Source organism: Centropristis striata, chromosome 11 (genome assembly GCF_030273125.1).
Source record: "Centropristis striata isolate RG_2023a ecotype Rhode Island chromosome 11, C.striata_1.0, whole genome shotgun sequence".
NCBI classification, from domain to species: Eukaryota; Metazoa; Chordata; class Actinopteri; order Perciformes; family Serranidae; genus Centropristis; species Centropristis striata.
The window spans coordinates 1,776,561-1,803,518 of NC_081527.1; the positions used below are offsets into that span (position 1 = coordinate 1,776,561).

At 36.4% G+C, this 26,958-nt stretch overlaps 1 protein-coding gene across 1 annotated transcript in view; it reads left to right on the forward strand.

Moving 5' to 3' along the window:
- The window catches only part of brinp2 (bone morphogenetic protein/retinoic acid inducible neural-specific 2), a 415,139-nt gene extending 389,713 nt beyond the window's left edge, over nt 1-25,426 (forward strand). The window contains exons 7-9 of the mRNA XM_059344321.1: nt 12,177-12,399; nt 19,690-19,996; nt 23,009-25,426. Coding sequence (XP_059200304.1) covers nt 12,177-12,399; nt 19,690-19,996; nt 23,009-23,830 — 1,352 coding nt within the window. The 3' untranslated portion in view covers nt 23,831-25,426. The remainder of the gene's footprint in view (nt 1-12,176; nt 12,400-19,689; nt 19,997-23,008) is intronic.
- The last annotated feature ends 1,532 nt before the right edge of the window (nt 25,427-26,958 follow it).

A 26,958-nucleotide genomic window follows, 5' to 3' on the forward strand; every position in this document is an offset into this window, starting at 1 on the left:
CTTTATCTATGAATGTGGGCATGTAAACCCTCATTAATGTATGTGTCATGTTAATTCTATAAACCCAATGAATATAATTTTCAAAAGGAAAAAAAAAACATTCTTTCATGGCACCTGACATCTAGAAGATTTACATTTGACGTAATGGTGTAAATGCCTTTAGAAAGAGTCTTTAGGGCTGTTTCCACTACCGGGCAATACCTAGAATGAGGCGGGTCTCACTCGCCGAAATGCGCCTAATTTGAATATGAGCCGTCCAGAGCCGGCTTTTGTCTGGACTTTTTTCGTTCCTGTAGTAGAGCAGGGTCTTTTTTCTCCCCTTAAAAAATCCTGGTTACTGATTGTATAGAACGCTAAGCAGGATGTGACGTCGTACTTGACGCCACAACAACACGCAACATTTGTAAAAGCTGGCAAAGCAGTGTTGCCAACTTAGCAACTTTGTTGCTAAATTTAGCGACTTTTCAGACCCCCTTAGAGACTATTTTTCAAGAAAGCGACTGGAGACAAATCCAGCGACTCCTTCTTACTCTTCTTAAAGAGCCGCTAACGCCGGCTTGTAAAGAATATCCTCCGTTAGCTACAGTTAGCTCTGTAGCAGTACAGTGTGTATGTGCTAACAGGCTAACAGTTAGCTCTGTAGCAGTACAGTGTGTATGTGCTAACAGGCTAACAGTTAGCTCTGTAGCAGTACAGTGTGTATGTGCTAACAGGCTAACAGTTAGCTCTGTAGCAGTACAGTGTGTATGTGCTAACAGGCTAACAGTTAGCTCTGTAGCAGTACAGTGTGTGTGTGCTAACAGGCTAACAGTTAGCTCTGTAGCAGTACAGTGTGTATGTGCTAACAGGCTAACAGTTAGCTCTGTAGCAGTACAGTGTGTATGTGCTAACAGGCTAACAGTTAGCTCTGTAGCAGTACAGTGTGTATGTGCTAACAGGCTAACAGTTAGCTCTGTAGCAGTACAGTGTGTATGTGCTAACAGGCTAACAGTTAGCTCTGTAGCAGTACAGTGTGTATGTGCTAACAGGCTAGCAGTTAGCTCTGTAGCAGTACAGTGTGTATGTGCTAACAGGCTAACAGTTAGCTCTGTAGCAGTACAGTGTGTATGTGCTAACAGGCTAACAGTTAGCTCTGTAGCAGTACAGTGTGTATGTGCTAACAGTTAGCTCTGTAGCAGTACAGTGTGTATGTGCTAACAGGCTAACAGTTAGCTCTGTAGCAGTACAGTGTGTATGTGCTAACAGGCTAACAGTTAGCTCTGTAGCAGTACAGTGTGTATGTGCTAACAGGCTAACAGTTAGCTCTGTAGCAGTACAGTGTGTATGTGCTAACAGGCTAACAGTTAGCTCTGTAGCAGTACAGTGTGTATGTGCTGCTGCTGCAGGAGGTGTTCACTTAGCGATCTCTGTTTGTTTACAACAAGCACCAGACACTCTGTGCACAGTTAGCGATGCGGGTTAATTCACAATCAATATGTTTATGATCAGTGGAGACTCAGTGCATAATTAGCCATGCTGCTTTCAGCTGCTGACGTTGTGCACAGTTAGCGACGGCAAAAACCAAACGTCACCTCTGGAGTCTCTAAATCCCTCTGGAGGCTAACTTGTAGTGGAGACACGCTGTTGCATTTTTTACATTTTGTCATGTCTGTTTTTCTGAACCCAGAAATATTTTATGAGTGAAGTCATTTATCATCATCCAGCTTTTGAAGCAGCATTAACCTTTATAGCTCATCATTTGAATACTTCCACTTTTGAACCGAATCATTTCAGGTGAGAGTTGTTCTGTGCTTTAAAGTGAGTGGCCTTGCATCATTCCTCATTTAATGCATATTTTCCCAGCTGAAAGAGACACATTTTTGTCTGTTCGAGCACTCGCGTATTGAACAACTTTTCAATGGAATGCATTAAGATGTTTAACCTTAAAAAACGGTGCTATTTATCCTGTTCACTCTGTGGTTTTTGTCCTTCAAACATTGAACTCTGCACATTCAGCTCAGTGTAGCTTTTAATGCTTTGTGAAGATCAGCAGAGGTGACATGAAAAAAACACTAAAAACAGACCATCAGAGGAATAAACCCAGCAAACAGAGTCATAACAAAGTTAATGTTGCTCTACTAATTTAGCCTCATGACCAGAGAGGCTACAGACAGAGACGAGGCAATAACAGCACTCCAAAACATAACTGGTTCCCACAACCTCATAAAATGATGGAAAGAATTTCCACCTAAAAAATGCTTTAATTTGGCGAGAAACAATTTTGTTGAGTGGACAAAATGTAAATATGTTGGTTCAACATGATGTATTTACGTTACTGTTAATTAATGACCAGGGGTCAGTCCAACTAGATTTGTAAGGGTAAATGTTACATACTAACATAATTTTCTTGGGCCATTTAAACTTGTATGGTATTATTAACCCTATAAAGCCAAGTGTATCATATTAGATACAGTAATTTTTGAGACCTCTACATCATCAAAAACCTGATGGATACATGTGTTGAAGATAAACAAACTGAGCAACAAATTGCACAAAAATATCAGATGTAGCAAAAATTATATGCAGGTTCCACGAGTGGATCAGTCATTGCTGCATTAAAAAACTTCATATCAGCAGATGTATGATGTTGTGTTATATGGAAAAAATATGTATTTTGCATGTTTGAGGAAAAAGGAAAAGTTTTTTGATGTTTTTGTTAGTTCAAGAAAAACCAACTGTGAGCAACAAATTGCACAAAAACACCTGATGTATCAAATATGATACAAATTAGAATTCATATATGCAATTTATTTATTTTTTAAAATTCGTCAGCAAGTTAATAAGCACTCGGTTTAAAAAAAAATTGAATTTTCTGGCAATTATTTCATGGTTCAGACTTTATAGGGTTAAGAGTTACAACTATTTTTTAAAAACGGTGCAGTGCATGAATTAATTGTGCTGAGCCAACAAAACAAAGTTAGGTTGAAGTGGTTTCGTACGGAAGCCCTAAACGGCCATGCATTCATATATTTTTTTCCCTCTGTTTTCTCATGATAACGAGTTAATTTCATTTGAGATCTCGAGAAAATTTAGCGTTAGATAATGAGATCTCACACCACAACATTAGTTAGAGGTAAACCCAAACAGTAGATTTTAAGGCACAGCATAACATAGGCCTGTACTGTCCTACAAAGTCTAACTGCAGTAACTACACAAAAGGTAAAACTGAGAAAAACTGCTTTAAAAATTTTTTTAAACGTTTTTTAACTGGCCAGCCAAATTAGTTATAGGTAGGTAAGTGATATGACACTTATTTCTACAAGTATTGATGATGTAATTTTCATGCTCAAAAATAATGAGAATTTATTTGACCTTTGACCCCAAAAATGTAGTTACTGCACTCTGGTTTTGCTGTAAAAGGTTCTAATAGTAATGATAAACAGAGTGCAGTCACTACAATGTTGTTGTCTTCTTTCAGCTTTTATATTTTGTTTGCAGTGAATAAACATTTTCAAATTGATTTTGTTATAAATGTATTTAAAAGTGTTTAACAACTCTATTCACAGATGTGCATATTTTAGACTTAATAGCATGAAGAAATGTTATATTTTAGTCTTAATATAATTTTTTCTCACTTTTGTACGTCATCACTATCTAGATAATAATTTCCCTTTCAAATAAACTTATAATTTCTATTATCTTTTATGTATAACTTAGTTTATATATCCAAAGCAGACCGTGGTAAGTGCAATTACTGCTTGGTTTTGAGTTGGATTTTGTAGTTACTGCAATTTTTGTATCATCATTTCTCTGAAATAAAACAAAATTGAAATGTGAAACTTTGTCACAAGATAAAACATACATCAAGGTGTTCATTTTTTGTTAAAACTCAATTTCGACTAAAACTGTAGTTACTGCAGTTAGACTTTGTAGGGCAGTATAAGATGTTAACACACAGCATAATAGGCCTGCATCAGACAGAATCCTCACATTAACAGCGATTGTTGTTTCAGCACCACGGACAGCTCATGTTTAACAGAACATGAGCTGATCATACAAATTTGCCGGAAAAGCAAATCGAAGAATGAAAACAACCAGCAGATGTATTAATTATGACAGATCGCACGCTTTCATTTATAATAAATCGACCACAAACAATTTAGTCTGGTTGAAATTTGGCTTCTGTGCGAAAAAATGTGCCACTCAAAACAATTAAGCACAGTCGGTCCATATGGCTTATTCACACCACAGCATTAGTTAGAGGTAAACCCATTACTGGCTACGCGTCTGGACTACAGAGATAATGAGAAAATTATCTCGTTATCTCGCGAAAATTAGTTTTTTTCCACCTGCTCTGGAGTTGTAAGCAGAATTGATCTGTTGCAATCTTAACCCCATTAGAATTAGGTTGTTTTAACATAAATTATTCTTGTACATTTTAAATTGTTGTATGGTAAAACTACACGTTTTAAAACTGTTCAACCACAAAACATAATTTTATATATTAGAAGCTACATGTTAGACTAAGAATAAGGTAACAGACACCCCTATCCCTAACAAAAATATATTGTAATCCCCTGTAAACTCCTGTAAAATAAGGATGGGTTAAATGCAGAGGTTGAATTTCCCCATTGTGGGATTAATAAAGTAATTAAACTTAATCTAATCTTAATCGTAATATTTAATGGTAAAATCTTTAATTAATGCAGCATTTATAAAGTATTTTCTTGTCAATTATATGGCAGAACAGCGTTTCTTTTGATGGAAAAACTTTTTATTTTTTGGAATAAAATGTAAATCTTAAACAAGAAATCAACAGTGCTAATATCATTTTACCGTAATATTAGAAAAAGTCGCACCGTTTTTATTTAGAGATGTTCCGATACCATTTTATCCATTTTATCCCTCCTGATACTGATTCCGAGAACCGATCCGATACCAGTATGTTATAAAAAAATATCATCTTACACCTGCATGACTGAGATATGATTATCATTGTGGTAAGGCCTGGCACAGGTTAAACCCTTTATAAAACATAAATAAATAGAGCAGATTCAAGCCATTTATTTTTAAATAAAACAGTATACAAAACAGTAGTGCAACAGCAACTTAAATAAATAAAGTGCCACTGTTTTAAGAGCGGCGAAGAAGAACTGTGCCAGAGATTAACAGTAAATAGATTACTAATTTAATAAATTACGTGGTATCTGATCAGTGCCTGGACTCCAGTTCTTGCCGATACCGATGCAGCATTTTCGGCAGTTTCAGACCAATTTCTGATACTGGTTAGCCTGGCTAACACCAGACCAAATCTCATTGGAGATTAGGTCTGGACACCAGCCGTTCATTTCTCCGTAGAGGAGGTGTGGTTTACGATCCTCCGGAGCCGTTTATTGGACGCTTAGAATGTCTATCAAAGCGTCTGTAGGTAGCTCTTAGCCAATCAGATCAGTTATACCAGATGACGTAGTAGAGCAACAGAGATGGATGTTTGTTGTGTGTGTGTCTGTGAGAGAGTGTTGCTGCTGCTTTGCTTCTCCAGTTCTCGCTTTCTGCAAGATTATTTATTTTCACGCTTTATTCCCCCTCATGTCATTCAGCCACACATCCACTGATTTTATGGGCAACAAACAAGCTGCTGGGGGTCTCTGGGGGCTCCGCTGTCCGCGGTAGCGGGGCTATTAGCCGCTAGCGACGCTAATAGCTATTAGCCGCTAGTGGCGCTATTAGCCGCTAGTGGCGCTAATAGCCGCTAGTGGTGCTATTAGCCGCTAGTGGCGCTAATAGCCGCTAGTGGCGCTAATAGCCGCTAGCGACGCTAATAGCCCCGCTACCATAACGCCGGTGATCTCAGCGGAGCCGCCGAGAGACCTTTCGCCTTTCAACTTTCGCTCTAAACTATTTAAAACACCGTCTACAGCTAAAGAGAGTTTCGCGTCTGCAGCAGCCATGTTGGATCCGGAAAGCTTCCAAGTGCCGAGTAGTACGCGTCATCGTCTCACCGTCCCTCCCCGCTCTGTGATTGGATCCCTAAAACAGGCTAAGAAACTGGCTTGGTTGCCAGACCGTCTGGAGGTTCGAAATTAAATTTGAGCGCGCAAGGCAGTCTGGGTATACCCAGGCTAGATACTGGTATCAAAATTGGAACAACTCTATTTTTATTATGTTAAAGTTCTGGCAACCACAGCTGCTGGTTTTTTACCGTAAAATCTACAGACATTTTTTTACAGTGTAGTTGCAGAAAGAGACAGACAGGAAACAAGTGAAGAGAGACAACGAGCGTAGACAGCTTGTCCAGAAGAGAAAGATCAGTCGGACACACACAAAGAGAAGCAGGCGGAGCATGGTGTCATCTGGGATCACTGAGCGCTGTAATAGGCTTCAGACTCATCAGGCGGGCTCAGCTCAGGTCGGCTTGGCTGCAGATTTCCTTTCCGTCTCCGTGCCAACGGCAGCACCAGGGAATACGACTCTCCAAAACAACCCTAGAAGGTCTCACTTAGCTGGCTTTGGGAGAAAAAGAAATAATAGGAAGAAGGAGTTTCCCAGAGGCTTCATGCTGGCGTAATGTTTGCCCACTGGTTCATAATGGAGCTCCAATGATCTCAACACTGGCTCTGGCTCTTCTGTGCCCAAACTATTCTCACTGTAATTTACTCAAACGCTGCCCAATCTTTTTTTATGTGTGGCTTTCTGCAGACGTACTTGTGAAATATGAACCATTTGTATTTGAACCATTTATGTTTTTACAGTAAAACTGTGTGTTTTCAAATGTTTTGTACTATTCCTTGATTTATGGTAATTGAAAGTGTCTACTAGGCTTGTATGCAATTATTTTCCAATTCATTTTATATCTTTTTTTAGTAATTTTGTGTCTTTTTTAATTCATTTTACATCCTTTTTTTTTTGGTAATTTTGTGTCTTTTTTAAATTAATTTTACATCTTTTTTTGGTAATTTTGTGTCTTTTTTTTTAATTCATTTTACATCCTTTTTTTGGTAATTTTGTGTCTTTTTTAAAATTAATTTTACATCTTTTTTGGTAATTTTGTGTCTTTCTTTAATTCATTTTACATCCTTTCTTAGTAATTTTGTATCTTTTATTAATTAATTTTGATCCTTTTTTGGTAATTTTGTGTCTTTTATTAATTCATTTTACATCCTTTTTTTGGTAATTTTGTGTCTTTTTTTAATTCATTTTACATCCTTTTTTTTGTAATTTTGTGTCTTTTTTTAATTCATTTTACATCCTTTTTTTTGTAATTTTGTGTCTTTTTTAAATTCATTTTACATCCTTTTTTTTTGGTAATTTTGTGTCTTTTTTAATTCATTTTACATCCTTTTCTTGGTAATTTTGTGTCTTTTTTTAATTAATTTTACATCCTTTTTTTGGTAATTTTGTGTCTATTTTTAATTCATTTTACATCCTTTTTTAAAGTAATTTTGTGTCTTTTTTTAAAAATTAATTTTACATCCTTTTTTTTGTAATTTTGTGTCTTTTAATTAATTTTACATCCTTTCTTAGTAGTTTTGTATCTTTTTTTAATTAATTTTACATCCTTTTTTTGGTAATTTTGTGTCTTTTTTTAATTCATTTTACATCCTTTTTTTTTGGTAATTTCTCTGTCTTCTTTAATTAATTTGACATCAAAAGAAATAATAGGAAGAAGGAGTTTCCCAGAGGCTTCATGCTGGCGTAATGTTTGCCCACTGGTTCATAATGGAGCTCCAATGATCTCAACACTGGCTCTGGCTCTTCTGTGCCCAAACTATTCTCACTGTAATTTACTCAAACGCTGCCCAGTCTTTTTTTATGTGTGGCTTTCTGCAGACGTACTTGTGAAATATGAACCATTTGTATTTGAACCATTTATATTTTTACAGTAAAACTGTGTGTTTTCAAATGTTTTGTACTATTCCTTGATTTATGGTAATTGAAAGTGTCTACTAGGCTTGTATGCAATTATTTTCCAATTCATTTTACATCCTTTTTTGGTAATTTTGTGTCTTTTATTAATTCATTTTACATCCTTTTTTGGTAATGTTGTGTCTTTTTTAAATTCATTTTATATCCTTTTTTTGGTAATTTTGTGTCTTTTTTTTAATTCATTTTACATCCTTTTTTTAAGTAATTTTGTGTCTTTTTTTTAATTCATTTTACATCCTTCTTTTAGTGATTTTGTGTCTTTTTTAAATTCATTTTACATCCTTTTTTTTGGTAATTTTGTGTCTTTTTTAATTCGTTTTACATCCTTTTTTTAGTAATTTTGTGTCTTTTTTTTAATTCATTTTACATCCTTTTTTTTGGTAATTTTGTGTCTTTTTTAAATTCATTTTATATCCTTTTTTTTAAGTAATTTTGTGTCTTTTTTTAATTAATTTTACATCCTTTTTTTGTAATTTGTGTCTTTTTTAAATTAATTTTATATCCTTTTTTTGGTAATTTTGTGACTTTTTAAATTCATTTTATATCCTTTTTTTTAAGTAATTTTGTGTCTTTTTTTAATTAATTTTACATCCTTTTTTTGGTAATTTTGTGTCTTTTTAAAAAAATTAATTTTACATCCTTTTTTTTTTAGTAATTTTGTGTCTTTTTTTAATTAATTTTACATAATTTTTTTTTGTAATTTTGTGTCTTTTAATTAATTTTACATCCTTTCTTAGTAATTTTGTATCTTTTTTTAATTAATTTTACATCCTTTTTTTGGTAATTTTGTGTCTATTTTTGATTCATTTTACATCCTTTTTTTTTGGTGATTTCTGTGTCTTCTTTAATTAATTTGACATCAAAAGAAATAATAGGAAGAAGGAGTTTCCCAGAGGCTTCATGCTGGCGTAATGTTTGCCCACTGGTTCATAATGGAGCTCCAATGATCTCAACACTGGCTCTGGCTCTTCTGTGCCCAAACTATTCTCACTGTAATTTACTCAAACGCTGCCCAATCTTTTTTTATGTGTGGCTTTCTGCAGATGTACTTGTGAAATATGAACCATTTGATTTGATGGCACCATTTGAATGTGTCTCCGTTTGGCTGGGGACGATGTCCAAGTGTCTAATACGGGAAAAAGGTAGCCAGTGTTCTGAGAAAGGTACCCATCAGGGAAAAATAAGCTGTTTCTAAAGTTTTAGTAAAGAACATTTAGAACTTTTTCAGAACAGCACAAAACCAGTTAAGTATAAAGTATAAAGTAAGTACATTTTTTATTAAATTGTGGCTCAGGACTTAAATTCACAACCCAGGGAGTTTAATAAAATATAAAGCTTACTGACATAAAAGCACCTTAATCAAACCTGCTTGGTATTAAAGTGACAATACCTATCTGGAGAAAGTATCTGGAGGAGTGTGTGCATTTGTGTGTGTAATGAAAATCACGAAAGTCAGGAAAGTTACCTCTGTGTGTGTGTGTGTGTGTGTGTGCGCTTGTATCTTTAACTGTAATCACATCAAAGGATCAAAGGCAGAGCAATCAACAGAATTAACTGCAGCTGTAGAATGTTCCGGAACAGTGACAGCAGCCAGAGGTGGACAGACTGGAATTTCTGGCCTCGAACAGAAAGCATTTTTAGCAAAACCATAATACCTATCATTGATCCGACTTCACTTTGAGCGTCCTGAGTTCTTCCTGAACGTCTACATATGATTTTTGTGAAGAAAAATGAAGAAATAGCTTTGTAAGAGCGATCTAAAAAAAACTGTTACATCTCCCTTTTTCAGAAATCTCCCTGCGTTTTTAATATGGGAGCCAATGAGGCTGTTGGTGGTGTTGGTGGATCATCTGTGCGTCCTACGCCCAAACTATAACTCTGACAGCTTTACCAGAGGATTGTGAGGGAGAAGACTAATTTTCCTACGTTTCTATGTATAAATTATTTCTGTAGAGTGGAATTTGCGGCCTGGAGCGCAGTTTTCAAATTTATTTTTTGACAGTTTTTTCTCTCCCTCTACACTCTGGCGATGATGTCACACACTGTGACACGAACATTCCGCGCAATACACACCCATTATAATCTCAGAATTTCTCCAAAAATGATCATGGTCATTGAACAGGGATTGGTAAAAAACTATATGACCTATCGAAACGTGGATTAATACACCGATACACAAGACTTGTGTCTACTGTTTAAAGTTTAAATGGAGTCTCTAGGTGAAATTATGCCGGAGAAGTAGACGTCTGAAAATCTTCAATTATTGTTCTTTTTCGCTCATTTTTTGTCTTCTGTCCCATTCATTTCAATGCAAAATTTTGGGCAGTTTTTCGCGACGTAAATTCATATTCCGTAGAGAAAAGTAATAGCACACCAATCCCGATCAAACCGCACGTTTTGATATATAATTTGTCCTGCAACTCTTCAAGTTGTAGGACTAGTAGCGGGACGAAACTGTCCCAGCTTCACCATTTCTGTTATGTTCTTTCACAATAAAAGCTCACCACAGAGCATTTCGCCAAGAAGCGATTCAGCAAAATAGTTTGTGTTTTCAAAAGTTTTGTACTATTCCTTAATTTACGGTAGGTAACTAAAAGTGTCTACTAGGGTTATATGCAATTTTTTTATTTTATGCCCTGTTTCTCATGCAATTTGTTGTGTTTTACTGTAATTTCATGTAATTTTGTAACATTTTTTACAGCGTACAGAGAAAGATCTTCTCACCATTTCACCACATGCTCGTATTATCTCTTCAGCTTGTGATTATGGATTTTCTCTCAACTAGTTTGAGCTTTTAAAAGAAAGAATTACGAGGTAGATGAAGGAACGCCATCTGTACGTGACACCAGACTGTCAATCGACAGATAACTGGTTTCTAAATGACAACAATGATGCAAATGATGCTGCTGTGAACACAATGAGCCTCTAATGGGGAGGTGAATGAGCAGAACTGCAGATTGAAGCACAGGTGTTTACTTTTTAATGGCAATTCATTAGAACGTAACAGCTTCTTCTTCTTTTTGTATTCTAACGACACATGAAACTCCCCGAGCTCCTCGCTCATTATCTCGGCTCGCCACGGGGGAGGAGATAGACTGGGGTTTCACATTGTTCATATCTGAAAGACTCCAGAGTTCACTGCAAAAAATGAAGTCTAAGTCAATTTAAATATCTCAGATTAAAGGGATAGATGCTTATTTTCTGTCTGATAAGATCGTTCTTCTTAGTCAGCATCTTTTATGATCCACTGTTTCACTTGTTTTAAGTGTTTTGGTCCCTAATTATCTAAATAATAATAATATTACAGCTTGTTACTACTGTTATTACAAGACGCAAAAAAACACAAATTGACCAAAAAAAGACACAAAATAACAAAAAAATGACACAAATGACCAAAAATTGGTGCATTTTGTGTATTTTTTTTAGTAATTTTGTGCCTTTTTCTGTCTTTTTAGTAATTTTGTCTTTTTTTGTCGTTTTGTGTCTTTTTTAGTTACTTTGTGCATTTTTTTGGTAATTTTGTGTCTTTTTTAGTTATTTTGTGTATTGTTTTGGTCATTTTGTGTCTTTTTTAGTCATTTTGTGTCCTTTTTTGTGTTTTTTTTTGCCATTTTGTGTCTTTTTATGTCTTTTTTTAGCCATTTTGTGTCTTTTTTAATCATTTTGTGTCTTTTTATGTCTTTTTTTAGCCATTTTGTGTCTTTTTATGTCTTTTTTAGCCATTTTGTGTCTTTTTTAGTCATTTTGTGTCTTTTTTTTAGCCATTTTGTGTCTTTTTTAGTCATTTTGTGTCTTTTTATGTCTTTTTTTTTGCCATCTTGTGTCTTTTTTAGTCATTTTGTGTCTTTTTATGTCTTTTTTTTAGCCATTTTGTGTCATTTTGTGTCTTTTTTTAAGTCATTTTGTGTCTTTTTTAGTCCTTTAGTCCAACATAAAATGTAATTTTGACTCTTTTTTGTTTCACTTTCAAAACACTATCATGCTCAATAACGAATTTTAAATGTTGCAAATGTGAACAAGGAAAAAAATGCACTTATTAGTTAGAATAGACTCATTTTAAGGTATTTTTGGGTTTGTTAAGATCAGATATTTTCACTTGTTTTGGAATGTCTTGACAAGACTAATTTTCTTCTTCCATTGGCAGATAATTTTGCTATTTTAAAGCAAAATACACCTAATTTCTGTACTGTTTTCCTTCTCTTTGAGAGGTGTCTTTCTGCAGTGTTTCTAACCTTTTTCCTCCTCCTCCTCTCCTCTTCGTCCCTGTGCAGATGAGTTCAAAGCCCTCCTGAAGCGCCTGCCCACTGACCGGTTCCTCAACGTGTCCATGATCTCTAAGTTCTGGTCGGCTGACTTGGCTCTGCAGAAGCGCTACGGCCAGCTGGAGTCCAGCTCCGCCCTGGTCCTCAGCAAGGCCCACAAGATCGTCAGGAAGCTGTTCACGCTGAGCAAACGCTGCCCCAAACACCCCCGCATCAGCCTGCCCCGGGACAGGTACACACACACACACACACACACACACACACACACACATGTATTTATTCTGACTTACTGGATCAACATTTAGAACCAAAAAGAAACAAAGAAAAACCAACATAAATGTGATCTTGTGATTGTGTGTGATCCTGTCATCAACTCTGGTTTTATTCTAGTGGGACTCTGTTTGATTTGGCTCTGGTGTGTTTAGAGGAACAATTTTAGTCATTTTGTGTCTTTTTTGGTCATTTTGTGTCTTTTTTGGTCATTTTGTGTATTTTTTTAGTCATTTTGTGTCTTTTTTTAGTCATTTTCTTTCCTTTTTTAGTAATTTTGTGTCTTTTTTGCTCATTTTGTGTCTTCTTTGTGTCTTTTTTGGTCATTTTGTGTATTTTTTTGGTCATTTTGTATCTTTTTTCAGTCATTTTGTGTCTATTTTTTTCATTTTGTGTCTTTTTTTAGTCATTTTGTGCCTTTTTTTCATCATTTTGTGTCTTTTTTGTGTCTTTTTTAGTCATTGTGTGTCTTCTTTTGGTCATTTTGTGGCCTTCTTTAGTCATTTTGTGTCTTTTTTCGGTAATTTTGTGTCTTTTATTTAGTCATTTTGCGTGTTTTTTTAGTAATTGTGTGTCTTCTTTTGGTCATTTTGTGTCTTTTTTTAGTAATTTTGTTTCTTTTTTAGTCATTTTGTGTCTTCTGTTTTTTTGGTCATTTTGTGTCTTTTTTTTTGTCATTTTGTGTCTTTTTATGGTAATTTTGTGTCTATTTTGGTAATGTGTCTTTTTCTAGTTATTTTATATATTTTTTTGAGTATTTTGTTTATTTTTTTTGGTCATTTTGTGTCATTTTTAGTCCATTAGTCCAACATAAAATGTGATTTTGAATCTTTTTTTTTTACTTTAAAAAAGAAGGCCTAATTTGTGATTACTGAGGGTTTTTCCAGCTGCTTAGTGCTGATTCATTAGAGCCACAGGCTCCTCTAGTGAGGACTGGGACAACCCACAGCTATCTGCCTGGAAAGAGCTCCGCTTTGAATTTAGCAAAACCCCAAAAGTGATCCACACAGGAAGGTGGAAGCGTGCCAGCGGGTACACAATCGCTCCTGTTAAGCTGATTTCCATCCAAAACACGTATTTGTAGATTGCTGGCTGTGGGATTTCAGCTGTTAGAGCTTTGGGCTGCCTCTGCTGTCAACAGATACATTAGTAAACACGCCTAAACATCTCACATTATTACTGTACGTAGCTGCATGGATCATCTCTATGTGTGACCCACTACACTCCCACATGGGCCGGCCTAGAAAAAACTGATTCATCAGCAACATTTTATAGATGCACGATCTATTTATCACTGTTCTGACTGAAGCTTTCACATGTGGAGTGTCTCATGTTGGCCTTTCCCTTAAAGGTGCAAACAGGTACAAATACTTGTGATATTTAGCAGCAGAGCAGAAGTTCGGGGAACATAGGACCTTTTTTCCCTGCTTTTCCCCAAAAAAACACAAATTGACCAAAAAAAGACACAAAATGACTAAAAAAAGACACAAATGACCAAAAAAGACACAAAAAACATTTTTTCTGCATTTTTTTTTCTATTTTGTCATAATTTGTGTCTTTCTTGTTATAATTTGTGTCCTTTTTGTCGTAATTGTGTCTTTCTTGTTATAATTTGTGTCCTTTTTGTCATAATTTTGTCTTTTGTCATAATTTTGTGTCTTTTTTGTCATAGTTTTGTCTTTTTTGTCACAATTTGTGTCTATTTTGTCATAATTTGTGTCTTTCTTGTCATAATTTTGTGTCTTTTTCATCCCATCCATGCTCCAGGACAGGAAATAAAGAAACGTGGGATTATTTCCATGGTGGGACCTTCAAGCTGCTCTGGCAGCTCTAATAAACTTACAGGAGTCTTTCCACCAAATGTCCAGGATATGTACAGATAGTATTAGTGAACAGAGAAGGATCTGGAATTACCTCCATCACATTCTGGATGCAGCAATTGGTGGGAGGAGCCAGACACTTTAGATCACCGTATCAGCAGATTTCCTCCTGAAAACGTTCGTCTAAACGTGGAATAAAAAGTGAAGAAGCCACTTTAGGTCTTCTGTTTCGTTTTGTTTCGTATCTGTTTATTTCGGTCAATACATGTCATCAAAACAAACCAGAAAAAAAAAAGAAAAACATTGATCAAAGTAAACAACATGTAAACAGAGAGAGAAAATTAATAATAGACATTTGGACCTAAAAGGCTGAAGCAGCTTATTACGCCTGTTATAACTCAAGTTAATTTAAAAATCAGAAATGTACAATCTGTTATTTATCAACAAAAGAAATAAGCAGTCACAAAAGAGAGAAAAGAAAGAAGCTTATTACTCATTACTCTAACTTATATCAATTAATCATCCTATTTTTAAGTAATTTTTTGAATAAGTTAATGGTATTGCAAGTTTTCAAGTCTTTCTCCAATTTGTTCCATAAATTAACAGCTGTTACCGTGGTGCATGGTGATTTGGTGTTGGTTCTGGTTTTAACTTTTTAAATATACACACCCCTCTGAAATTATAATGGCTTTGTCTTAGATTGAACAGTTTCTGAATACAGCATGTTGTTGTTAATTTTGAACATAAACTGTGCTGTTTTGAAATCCACCAGTTCATTGAATTTGAGTTCATTTAAATTAATAAATAATTGATTGGTTGGATGCTTATAATCGACTTTGTTTATAAGTCTCATTGCTTTTTTTTGAAGTAGAAAAATTGGTTTGGTGATTGACTTAAATGTGTGTGTCCACACTTTCACACCGTCATCATGGAAACGGAGCCTGAATCTAAATTGTGAGATGCAGAAACATCCAAGATGGAGGTACTCTAACTCCTCAGGATCCTGACCAAGGTGTTTTAATGCAGAATGCAGCTAGCATGTGAAACCTCCTCCTCTGACATGCAGCTGAACTCTGAAAGCAGCTCGCTGGTAGAAACAGCGTCTCCTAATCATTTGACAGACTAACTGACTCCCTTTGCCTCAGTGAATTCTACACCTGTGGTTGACTTCTGAGCAAAACACCTCTCAAGCTTCACTCAGCTGTCATCACCTGGCAGCAGCGCGCCGACGGGAAAATAAAGACAAGCTGGTGAGAAGCAGGTGTTAAGAGAGGGAAGAAGGGAGCGGAGTAAGAGATGAGAGGGAAATAAAGAAATAAGAAATGAAAAGACACATGAAGGAAAGAAAGTAAAGGGGAGTGGGAGAGAAAGAGTAGAGAGAGATGAAGGGTGGAGAGATAATTCATTTTGTCTCTTTTTTGGTCATTTTGGGTCTTTTTTGGTCATTTGGTGTCTTTTGTTGTGCCTTTTTCAATTATTGTCTTTTTCAGTTATTTTGTGTCTTTTTTTAGTCATTTTGTGTCTTTTTTTGTCATTTTGTGTCTTTTGTTGTGCCTTTTTCAGTTATTTTGTGTCTTTTTTTGTCATTTTGTGCCTTTTTTTAGTCATTTGGTGTATTTTTTTAGTCATTTTGTGTCTTTTTTGGTCATTTTGTGTCTTTTGTTGTGTCTTTTTTGGTCATTTTGTGTCTTTTATTGTGTCTTTTTTGGTCATTTTGTGTCTTTTTTTAGTCTTTTTGTGTCTTTTTTGGTCATTTTGTGTCTTTTGTTGTGCCTTTTTCAGTTATTTTGTGTCTTTTTTTTGTCATTTTGTGCCTTTTTTTTAGTCATTTGGTGTATTTTTTTTAGTCATTTTGTGTCTTTTTTGGTCATTTTGTGTCTTTTTTGGTCATTTTGTGCCTTTTTTTTTGTCATTTGGTGTATTTTTTTGTCATTTTGTGCCTTTTTTTAGTCATTTTGTGTCTTCTTTGGTCATTTTGTGTCTTTTTTGGTCATTTTGTGTATTTATTTAGTAATGTTGTGTCTCTTCGGGAGATGGAGAGAGAGAGTGTAGAGAGATGAAGGGTGGAGTTAGCGGTGGAGCTAGCGGTGGAGCGCTACGTGCTACTGTGGCACGCTGTAATCAAGTCTTCTCCTGGTCTGACAGCTCGGCACTTGTTTACAGAGGACTTTAATTTCCCTGACAGTCTTCCCCTCCGCTCCATCCCCCCATCAGCACTCTGAGGGAGAGAAATAAAGACAGAAAGTGAAGCAGCAGCCACCTTAGTGCAGCGCTGCTCTCTCCTCCGTCACTCACAACCTGTTAACTCCACACAGTCTACCTGCCTGTATTCACCACTTAAAACATGTTGAAATACCATGTTGGTATATTTTTCACCTATATGACCTGATAATAATAATAATAGATTTTTTATTCTGACTGACTGGATCAACATTTAGAACGAAAAAGAAACAAAGAAAAACCAACATAAATGTGATCTTGTGATTGTGTGTGATCCTGTCATCAACTCTGGTTTTTATTCTAGTGGGACTCCATTTGATTTGGCTCTGGTGTGTTTAGAGGAACAGTTTTAGTCATTTTGTGTCTTTTTTAGTTATTTTGTGTCTTTTTTGGTCATTTTGTGTCTTTTTTGGTCATGTTGTGTCTTCTCATGTGTCTTTTTTGGTCATTTTGTGTCTTTTTTTAGTCATTTTGTTTCTTTTTTTAGTCGTTTTGTGTCTTTTTGTGTCTTTTTTGGTCATTTTTTGTCTTTTTTTTGGTCTTTTTTTGTCATTTTGTGTCTTTTTGGTCATTTTGTGTCTTTGTAAGTCATTTTGTCTTTTGTGTCTTGTTTGTTGGACATGTTGTGTCCTTTTTAGTCATTTTGTGTCTTCTTCTGTGTTTTTTTTGGTCATTTTGTCTTCTCATGTGTCTTTTTTGGTCATTTTGTGTCTTTTTTTAGTCATTTTGTTTCTTTTTTTAGTCGTTTTGTGTCTTTTTGTGTCTTTTTTGGTCTTTTTGTGTCTTTTTTGGTCATTTTGTGTCTTTTTTAGTCCTTTAGTCCAACATAAAATGTGATTTTGAATCTTTTTTTTTAACTTTCAAAACACTATCATGCTCAATAAAGAAGTTTAAATGTGTCAAATGTGACCAAAGGTGTCAAATCTACCATATAAGAGGGTTCCATCCAGTTCTATCATTTGATACTAAATCTATTTGAGCTTGTCTCCAGTTTTACTTGGTGTATCATCATCAAACTGAAACTGGCCTCATGGAGTTTACAGCCAGAACTTTAGAGGTAAATGTACAGTAGGGCTCCACGCTGCTTTGTTTTATACTCTGATGGAGGCAACAAGTCTGGATTATTTGGAGTTATTTTGGAGGGTTAACCCAGTAAGTTATCAGGAGCTGCTCCGCTGCAGAAGTCCCTATTTTCTGTTGCAGAAATCCATTTGTTTTATCATCATTCATTTCTGTCTATTTACATGGGCCTGAGGGGAAGAACTGCTGGAGCATTTGGGCAATGTTGTGTGTGATTTCCTGAACTTAGCCTGGGGATAGAATCTCTGCAGAGCCAATTTTCAGTCTGAACTTGTTGCTGCTGTTACCGCACCAAAGTGGATGGTAATTTATGTATGTCTGCATTTTCATTTCCACTGCAGTCACACACACACACACACACACACACACACACACACACACACACTCACTCACACCCTTCTATAGGAAAAAAAGGTGTCAAATCGCTGCAGATAAACAATCCAATTTTTTAAGTAATATGGAGCAGGCTGTGCATTTCCACCTCTATGTAAAACAGGTTGGTGCTGGTGAACAGCAGGGTGGTCTGGGGAAATCCTTTTTTTAAGGCTCTTATCCAAGAATTTTCATGGAAAAAACTGCTAAACCACGACAATAAAAAACATAAAATGATAATTCCGTTAATTCCGTTTCAGTAACAATGAAACACTGTAAATGTTTATTTCAGCCAAAACAGGATTTCTTTTTAAATTTTAAATACACTACTCCACTCTAAAATACTCTGGCACCGTGTTTGTAGCAAAAGTATACTGTAATATATATACAAGCCATCATTTTTTCATTTATTTTTTGTGAAAATACTTTTTCTAACTGTTAAATGTACTAAACACCATATCTCTAACAAAAATATACTGTATATATTTGATGGTAAAATCTTTAATTTATGCAGCATTTATGAAGTATTTTCTTGTCAATTATATTTGTTTTGATGGAAAAACGTTTTCTTTTTTTACAGTAAAATATGGACTAAGATCTTAAACATGAAACAGCAGATATTACTTTAGTTATTGAACCATTATCAATTAGCACGGTTATATTTGTAGGATTTTTTCATGATTTTGACCAAACAGAATAAAATGTGTTTTCTTATTTTGAACCATTTCGCAATGTTTTCCAATTCCTCATTAACAACTTTTGGATCTGAGTGAGAGTAAAACAGACTAGTATCATCAGGAAACAAGATGTTTGATAACGGATCTGAGACATTAACCAAATCGTTAATATATATACGGAACAATAATGGCCCCAGGATCGATCCCTGGGGGACACCACATTTGTTATAAAGAAGTCATAATTTTATAGTAATTAAACAAAATAAATTATCCCTGTAATTGGACATATAATTTAACACAATGCTTTTCATAAAAATAGTCGCTAAACATTTGCCATTATGGATTAGTTGTCCAGCAGCACAAAGGCTGTCTGAATCCTTGTTTATTTCTAAAAGACGAAGGTCTCCAGACTGCTGTTAACCCTCTGTAGTCCAAGTTTCAATGTCTAATTTAATGCATCAACTCTTTTTCAGCGAGATTTTTCCAATTTTGCTGTGTGCATTCAGCATTTTTTGTGTTAACTGCTTTTGTTATTTCTTTGTGTGTTATTATCTGTTTTTTGAGTGTGTTTTTATGTGTTTTTATTATAATTTTATGTGTGCTTTTTGTAACTTTTGTATGGTTTTATGTCTGTTTATTTTAATTTTGTGCTTTTGTGTTTTTTTGTATTTTGGGGTTTTTTATGTGTGTTTTTATGTGTTTTTATTATAAATTTGTGTATTTTGTGTTTTTTGTATTTTTTGTGTTTTTATGTGTGTTTTTTGTACCTTTTGTGTGTTTTTATGTGTATTTATTATAATTTTTTGTATTTTGGGGGTTTTACGTGCGTTTTTTTACGTCACATTTTTTTGTGTGTTTTTTGTAATTATTTCCATGTGTTTTTATGTGTGTTTATTATAATTTTGTGTGTTTTGGTTTTTGTTTTTACAGATTTTTTGAAATTTTTTTGTGTTCAAAATGTTGATCCAGTAAGTCAAAATGCAAAAAATAATAATCCAGTCATATAAGTGAGGTTGTGCTGAAAACAATGATACCAACACGAGTCCAAAACTGACTAACCATCCTCTCCTCCGTCCTCTTCAGGCCGGTGGGGTTCTGGCTGAGCCGGGCCCAGTCTCTGCTCTACTGCAGTGAACATGGAGTCATCGGCTCCTTCTCCGAGGAGGTGAAGAGCTGCAGCTGCCCCGTGGAGACGCCGTCCTGCCAGGGAGTCATCCCCTGCATGGTGGGCACCTCCTCCACCTCCTGCTCCTCCTGCGCCGCCGACAACGCCACCCGCTGCGGAGCCTGTCACCACGGCAACGTCCTGCACCTAGGCTCCTGCCGGCCGAGCATCGCCGCGTCCCTGGACCACTACCTGAACTTTGACCTGGACATGCCTGATGCTGAGGTGCTCAAAGCTTAAATATATCAATTAGATTGTTTCTTAAATTGGGAGTGTGTCTATGTTCCTCTCTCTGTATGAGACTGGGGAACATAACCTAACCCTAAACCTAACACTAATCCTTTCTCCCCTTTAAACCTAACCCTAACCCTAAACCTAACACTAATCCTTTCTCCCCTTAAAACCTAACCCTAACCCTAAACCTAGCACTAATCCTTTCTCCCCTTTAAACCTAAACCTAACCCTAAACCTAACACTAACCCTTTCTCCCCTTTAAACCTAATCCTAACCCTAAACCTAACACTAACCCTTTCTCCCATTTAAACCTAACCCTAAACCTAACACTAATCCTTTCTCCCCTTTAAACCTAAACCTAACACTAACCCTTTCTCCCCTTTAAACCTAATCCTAACCTTAAACCTAACACTAACCCTTTCTCCCATTTAAACCTAACCCTAACCCTAAACCTAACACTAATCCTTTCTCCCCTTTAAACCTAACCCTAACCCTTTCTCCCCTTTAAACCTAACCCTAAACCTAACACTAATCCTTTCTCCCCTTTAAACCTAAATCTAAACCTAACACTAACCCTTTCTCCCCTTTAAACCTAACCCTAAACCTAACACTAATCCTTTCTCCCCTTTAAACCTAAATCTAAACCTAACACTAATCCTTTCTCCCCTTAAAACCTAACCCTAACCCTAAACCTAACACTAATCCTTTCTCCCCTTTAAACCTAACCCTAACCCTATCATAACCCTAATCCTAAAAGGAAAAAGCTTAGCCTCGATGCAAGACAATATAATTAGGGGGAATATACAAACATGAGTAATCCTAGATTTAAAAAGCCAAAAAATGATCTGCAATGTAACCAGAAAGTAGCTGCTGTGATAATGTAAGTTTAGTGCTGCTTGAGCTAAGGTGGGCCATGTGACTGTAGGCCTGCTGGTTGCTGAGAGTCAACAGGAGAGATTGATAGGTTGTGGGGAACATAGGACCCTTTTTCTGGAAAAGGGTCCTATGGAAAAGGGATAATAAAAAAGGGTCCGGGGTCCGGGGAACAGTATGTTAACGGGTATGTATTGCTACAGGGGAACATAGGACCCTTTTTGGGAAAAACGGGGAACATAGGGATAAATCTCTGTGGACCAAATGTTACAGTACCTCTGATTACACCAACAATAATTAAAAAATAGAGAGGGTACACTGATACTGTTTTTCGTGCCTAGACATAAGCAGACATCCAATAATAATGAATACAGACCATTAAATATCCCACAAAATAACCAAGTGTTAGTCCTGTAGTTAACAATAAACTGTCCGTCCCTCAAAAACGACCACATGTTGTTCATACAAGCAACTTATTACAACCCTATATATTAGGGCTGCATAATTAATAGAATTTTAATATTTTACTATTTACTATCTACCTATGTTTAAGCTGGCGGCAACATATTAGCATAGCAAAGGACTAAGTAAGTATAAAGAGAGACAAAGTCCATTTTGATCTCCTGCTACCGGCAGGGCTGCTAATTAATGAAAATTCAGCTGTGTATTTTATTAAAGGGTGGGAATAAAACGACATATGCTGTCTTGTGGGTTTGAGGTCTTGTTGCTGTAGTAAATGTTGCAAAATGCTGCAACCTCTGACAAACAGAAATGAAACATGTACTATAAGTTGACCATATTTTATCATCTCTCTCATTAGTTCTCCTTGTCTCAGACTCAGAACATACTTGAAATGCAAAGTGTTGCACGTTAGCTAATAATAAAAGCAATGGGCGTTTACAAAGTCAGTGAGAAAAGTGAGCTCAGTCAAGCAGAAGAGAGACAGGAGCAGATCTGGATCAGAATACAATCTACTGTGTCTGCAGAGAAGCTACGTAGGCAGGTTTTAGCAAAATGATACGGACACTTCAAGGATATAATAAAACATTACATTTTTATTCTTATTAATCTGACTCTTCTCAGCCAGTGAAATACAGAGTTGTAAAACAAGATGAAGCTTTCTAACATCGGAGAAAGTAACCAGAATGATGTAAGCTAGGCTTCGGTTTATTATATACAGAATAACAGAAAGCTTCTATTACAAACTGGAAGACATATACGCAGGGTCCTTTAACCCTTTGATGCACAACATGGGTCTAAGTTTTTATGTTCTATATATTTGCAATAAATTATTTTCATCATTCAGTATTCCAGGTTTTCCTCAATTAGTTTGTTTTTGATCACCATACATCCTTATTTCATGTTTTCCTTTATTAATAAAATCCCTTTTTGTGTCACTACTCTTCTAATGCACAACATGGGTCAAAAATGACCCATATCCTTTTTTTAGCTAAGTAGCTTGTTAAGCTAACTTCTTAGCTAACTTCTTGGCTAAGTATTTAGCTAAGTAGCTTGCTATGCAAACTACTTAGCTACCTTCTTGGCTAAATAGCTTGCTAAGCTAACTACTTAGCTACCTTCTTGGCTAAGTAGCTTGCTAAGCTAACTACTCATGTAACTTCTAGCTTAGCAAGCTACTTAGCCAAGTAGTAATAATACAAAAACTTTTTTTTTCTTCATAAAGTATGAGAGGCAAAATGGAAACAATGATCTATTATCGGATATTTAAATACTTGGAATATTCAATATAATACAATATAATATTCAATCATAAAATGAGTTGATACCAAAAGATAAAGCAGAGAAACACACAGCAATGTTTGTTTCCCTTGTGGCATCTTAGGGTTTCACGTATGTCATGTATGGAACAGCAAGTTTAGATTTAATAAGGTTCTAGTGCAATGAAAATATTGTTCAAGACTCCAGTAAATAGGACAAACCTTAAATACACTGATCCCACTCAACTCATTGAACCCTTTGGCTCAGCTTTGAGCCAGAAAGACATTTTACAGTAGACAGTCACCATATATATATTTATATATATACTGTATGTTTATGGAGTGGCGTGTCTTATTATCTGTCTGCTTGTTAGAGTGACTTTAATCTCACAGTCCTTCGTTCTCTCTGCAGGTGAAGTACCTGCTCCAGCGACTGGACAGCAGAATCGAGGTCCACGCCATCTACATCAGCAACGACGTGCGTCTGGGCAGCTGGTTCAACCCGGCCTGGAGGAAGAGGATGCTGCTGACGCTGAAGAGCAACAAAAACAAGTCCAATCTCATCCACATGCTGATGGGCATTTCCTTCCAGATCTGCCTGACTAAGAATTCAACCCTGGAGCCCGTTCCCGCCATTTACGTGAATCCTTTTGGCGGGAGTCACTCAGAGAGCTGGTTCATGCCGGTGAACCAGCCTGAGTTCCCCGACTGGGAGAGAACTCGACTGGACGCCGTCGTCACGGCGCAGTGTTACAACTGGACGCTGTCTCTAGGCAACAAGTGGAAGTCCTTCTTTGAGACGGTGCACATCTACTTGAGAAGCCGAATCCTGACGGACGACCCGACGGTGAACGAGACGCTCTTCTACGAGCCGCTGGACCTCGACGACCAGACGTCCAACATGGGCTACATGAAGATCAACACGCTCAAAGTGTTTGGATACAGCATGCACTTTGACCCCGAGGGCATCAAGGACCTGATCCTCCAGCTGGACTACCCTTATACACAAGGAACGCAGGACGCCGCCTTCCTCATGCTGCTGGAGATGCGAGACCGGATTAACCGTCTTTCTCCACCGGCGCCGCAGCCCATGGACTTGTTTTCTTGTCTGTTGCGCCACCGGCTCAAGCTGTCGGCCGGAGAGGTGGCACGCATCAAGGACTCTCTGCAGTTGTTCAACTCCAAACTTCCCAACGCGTCTCCTGAACCTGAGCTAGCCCAGCTGTGCAGCTAGCTAGCTTAGCGCACAAGAGTGAGAAAGCGGAGTGGACTGAGTGAGGGAGCTCCTACTGAAATGAGCCTTTTTTTGGACCCGAATCCTCTGGATTTAAAGAACATCCAACTCTACAGGCGGACTGTTGGGCTTCTTCTTCTGCTCACTCTTGTCTTGGCTGGTTTTCTGGTGTCATGTTTTTATCAGAAATTGCTACCAGAGCCGTTTGATGAACGTTGGAGTCGCGGCGTGGACTTTTGGGAGAACAGCTGATACTTGGACGCTCCTTCAGAGGCTCCACTGTACCAGCCTGGAGGCTTATACTTTTGCTATTACTGCCCTGCTTTTGGCAAACTGTCCAAGTTGGAGGAAGTTGAGAGAGCGTCCTACAACGACTTGAGGCTTTGTGATCGGGAGCCTCGGAGAGCTGATGTCATAGAGACGTCTGCCTTGTAAAGATAAAGGCAGTTTTGATATGAAAAGAGGAACTCTGAAGTCTTCAATACAAGCAAACGGAAGAGAAGATTTCCCCTTTTCTAACCCTATTTTCTTTGGCTACAGAACAATCTGGTGGGAAGGGGGAAATGGGATAATATTATATATGTGGTGAATGAGTTGTTATGTTATGCTTAACAGTTTAAAATTTGATAATCCTGAACCCTGTTACTGTCTTTGAATATTTCTTTTTAATCCCTGCCTTCCATTTTATCTGGCATTTGAAAAACGTGTAAGTATCTACGCTTAACATGGGAGTGAGAAGCCTGTTAGTGATGTTCTGTCCTTGGTGGTGTGTCTAAAAACCGAAAGAAGGTGAACACATTGGCAAAGTGAAAAATGGCGAAATACCTTAAATGTCGAGTTATTTTTTTTGAGCTGAAAAATCATCTGGAAATCTTTTCCGATGTGATAACAAAAAGGTGTGAGGATCCAGCGCTGTACATAACGCTCCATCTAACCCCAGGTGTGGACAAGTGCACATTGCTTTTTAGATAACCGAGTGCAAAGACCAAAAAAATGTTTATAACAAAACAAACTCATGCCTTATATGGAGAGTCAATGTTAAGATAAGAAGCACATTTAGTTTCTGTGTTTGATTTCCCAGCGGAGGCTGTATTGCTTTTTATATTTCAATATTTCTACCAAGACAGAACAACAGACACATTCTCCAGAATACGTGCTAATGTAGCTTTTCCATGTTAATGCCAGTCACACTTTCTGCAGTTTTTGAGTTGGTGTTGTGAAACTTTTTGACTCACTATTCACAGTGCACAGCAGTACTTTGTAATTGTTCTGCAAAACCCTTCTATCTCCGACGAGACGAACGATTCTCGATTGAACCTGGTTGGGTTTTTAATGGATATCAATGGTCTGGTTTAGTCTCAGGTTAATGAAACGCTTCTTTAAAAGTGGCTCCAACGTGGGCTGCCAGTTACCACGACTGGAGTTAAAAGGTTTCTGCAGGCCACTGCTGGTACTCTGGAGAGGATGAATATGATATGATATGATTCTACATTTACTTCACTAATTTCTCACTGAAAGACAGTAAAACCTTGTATGTCATTCTCAGCAGTTCTTCTGTGCTCAGCTTGCTTAAGTAAAAACAAAGTGGTTTATCTATTCGGGATCCTTTTTTTCCTTGTTTTGCTTTCAACTCTCGCTGTTATAACATGTGTACTATGAAATAACATATCGATATATTATATTATATTACAGAGCAGGTTGTCTTTGGTGTGTTGACAACTCATATTTAGATTTTTCCATTGTTCTCGCCATGTGAGAAGCCAGTAACAGACACAGAGCCAGATTTACTGAGGAAATAGTGCAGTGCAAATGTTCGCAGGTGGAGAGGAAAAGATGGTGTTGATACAACTGATTCACTAGAATATTGAGGGAAAAGAAGCCAAATGCTCAATGTAAAAGTCTCGTCCAACAGGAAGAAGAGTTTCTAGCATTTATTTAACAGCAAATTCAACTTTAATGAACACAAAATCCCCCCAACATGGCCTCTTGTTTGTTTACTTTAACAGTAAATAAATGGTCTGTTTGTTTATTGATACATTTATCAGTTTACATTTTTTCAAAACATGATTAAATCAGGCTAATAAACTTCTTGAGTCCACTTCTGTGTATATAGATATGTAACAATACTTAATTTCAACAATATATTTTTCCGGTAACACTTTATATTAGGGAACACATATTCAGCATTAATTAGTTGCTTATTAGCATGCAAATAAGTCACATATTGTCTCTTAATGAGTCATTATTCAGTAGTTATTAATGCCTTATTCTGCATGGCCTTATTATACAACCAGGGAAAACTCTTAGTTAATGTCTTACTGGCTGTATAATAAGGCCATGCAGAATAAGGCATTAATAACTACTGAATAATGACTCATTAAAAGACAATATGTTACTTATTTGCATGATAATAAGCAGCTAATTAATGTTTTTAATTGTTTTTAATTAAATTAAAGTGTTACCATTTTTTCTTAGAAATATACATTTTAGAGACAAATACAAAATGTAGGTAATTTCACATTGTTTCCCTGTCCTTTACAATTTAGAACTTTTCTTAATCAAAAGACACGTACTGATTAAGTTTCACTGTTACTGCTGCCTGTTTATTAGGTCGACAATGAATGAAGTCATTTCTCAGGCTGCAGTTGAACTGTAACGTGTTATTACAGAGCATAAAGTTGGATCAACACCTTTTTAAAAACAACAAATACTTAACATTACAGCCTTAATGAAGAGAGGATTTATTGCAGCATTGTTGTATTACACTGTATTAGATTTAGTTTGGTGTACCTAATAAACTGGCAACTGAGTATTTCACACATTTTGTATGTCACACTTTCACTCTCACTGCGGCCAACTGTAAGAATGGAGACCTAAAAAAACAACAATGTAAAATTACCAAAAAGAAAGATGCAAAAACATAAAAAAACATGTGAAATAACAAAAAATGACATAAAATGACCAACAATAAACCTTAAATGTTTCCCAGCAGAACATCCAGGAAGACATTTAAAGGAGGTGTAAAATGACATAAAACAGACACAGTATTAGTAGCAAAAAAAAGTCATTAGAGACCAACAAAAAATGTAAAATGACCAAAAAGGGACAGTAAATGACCCGGAAAAAGA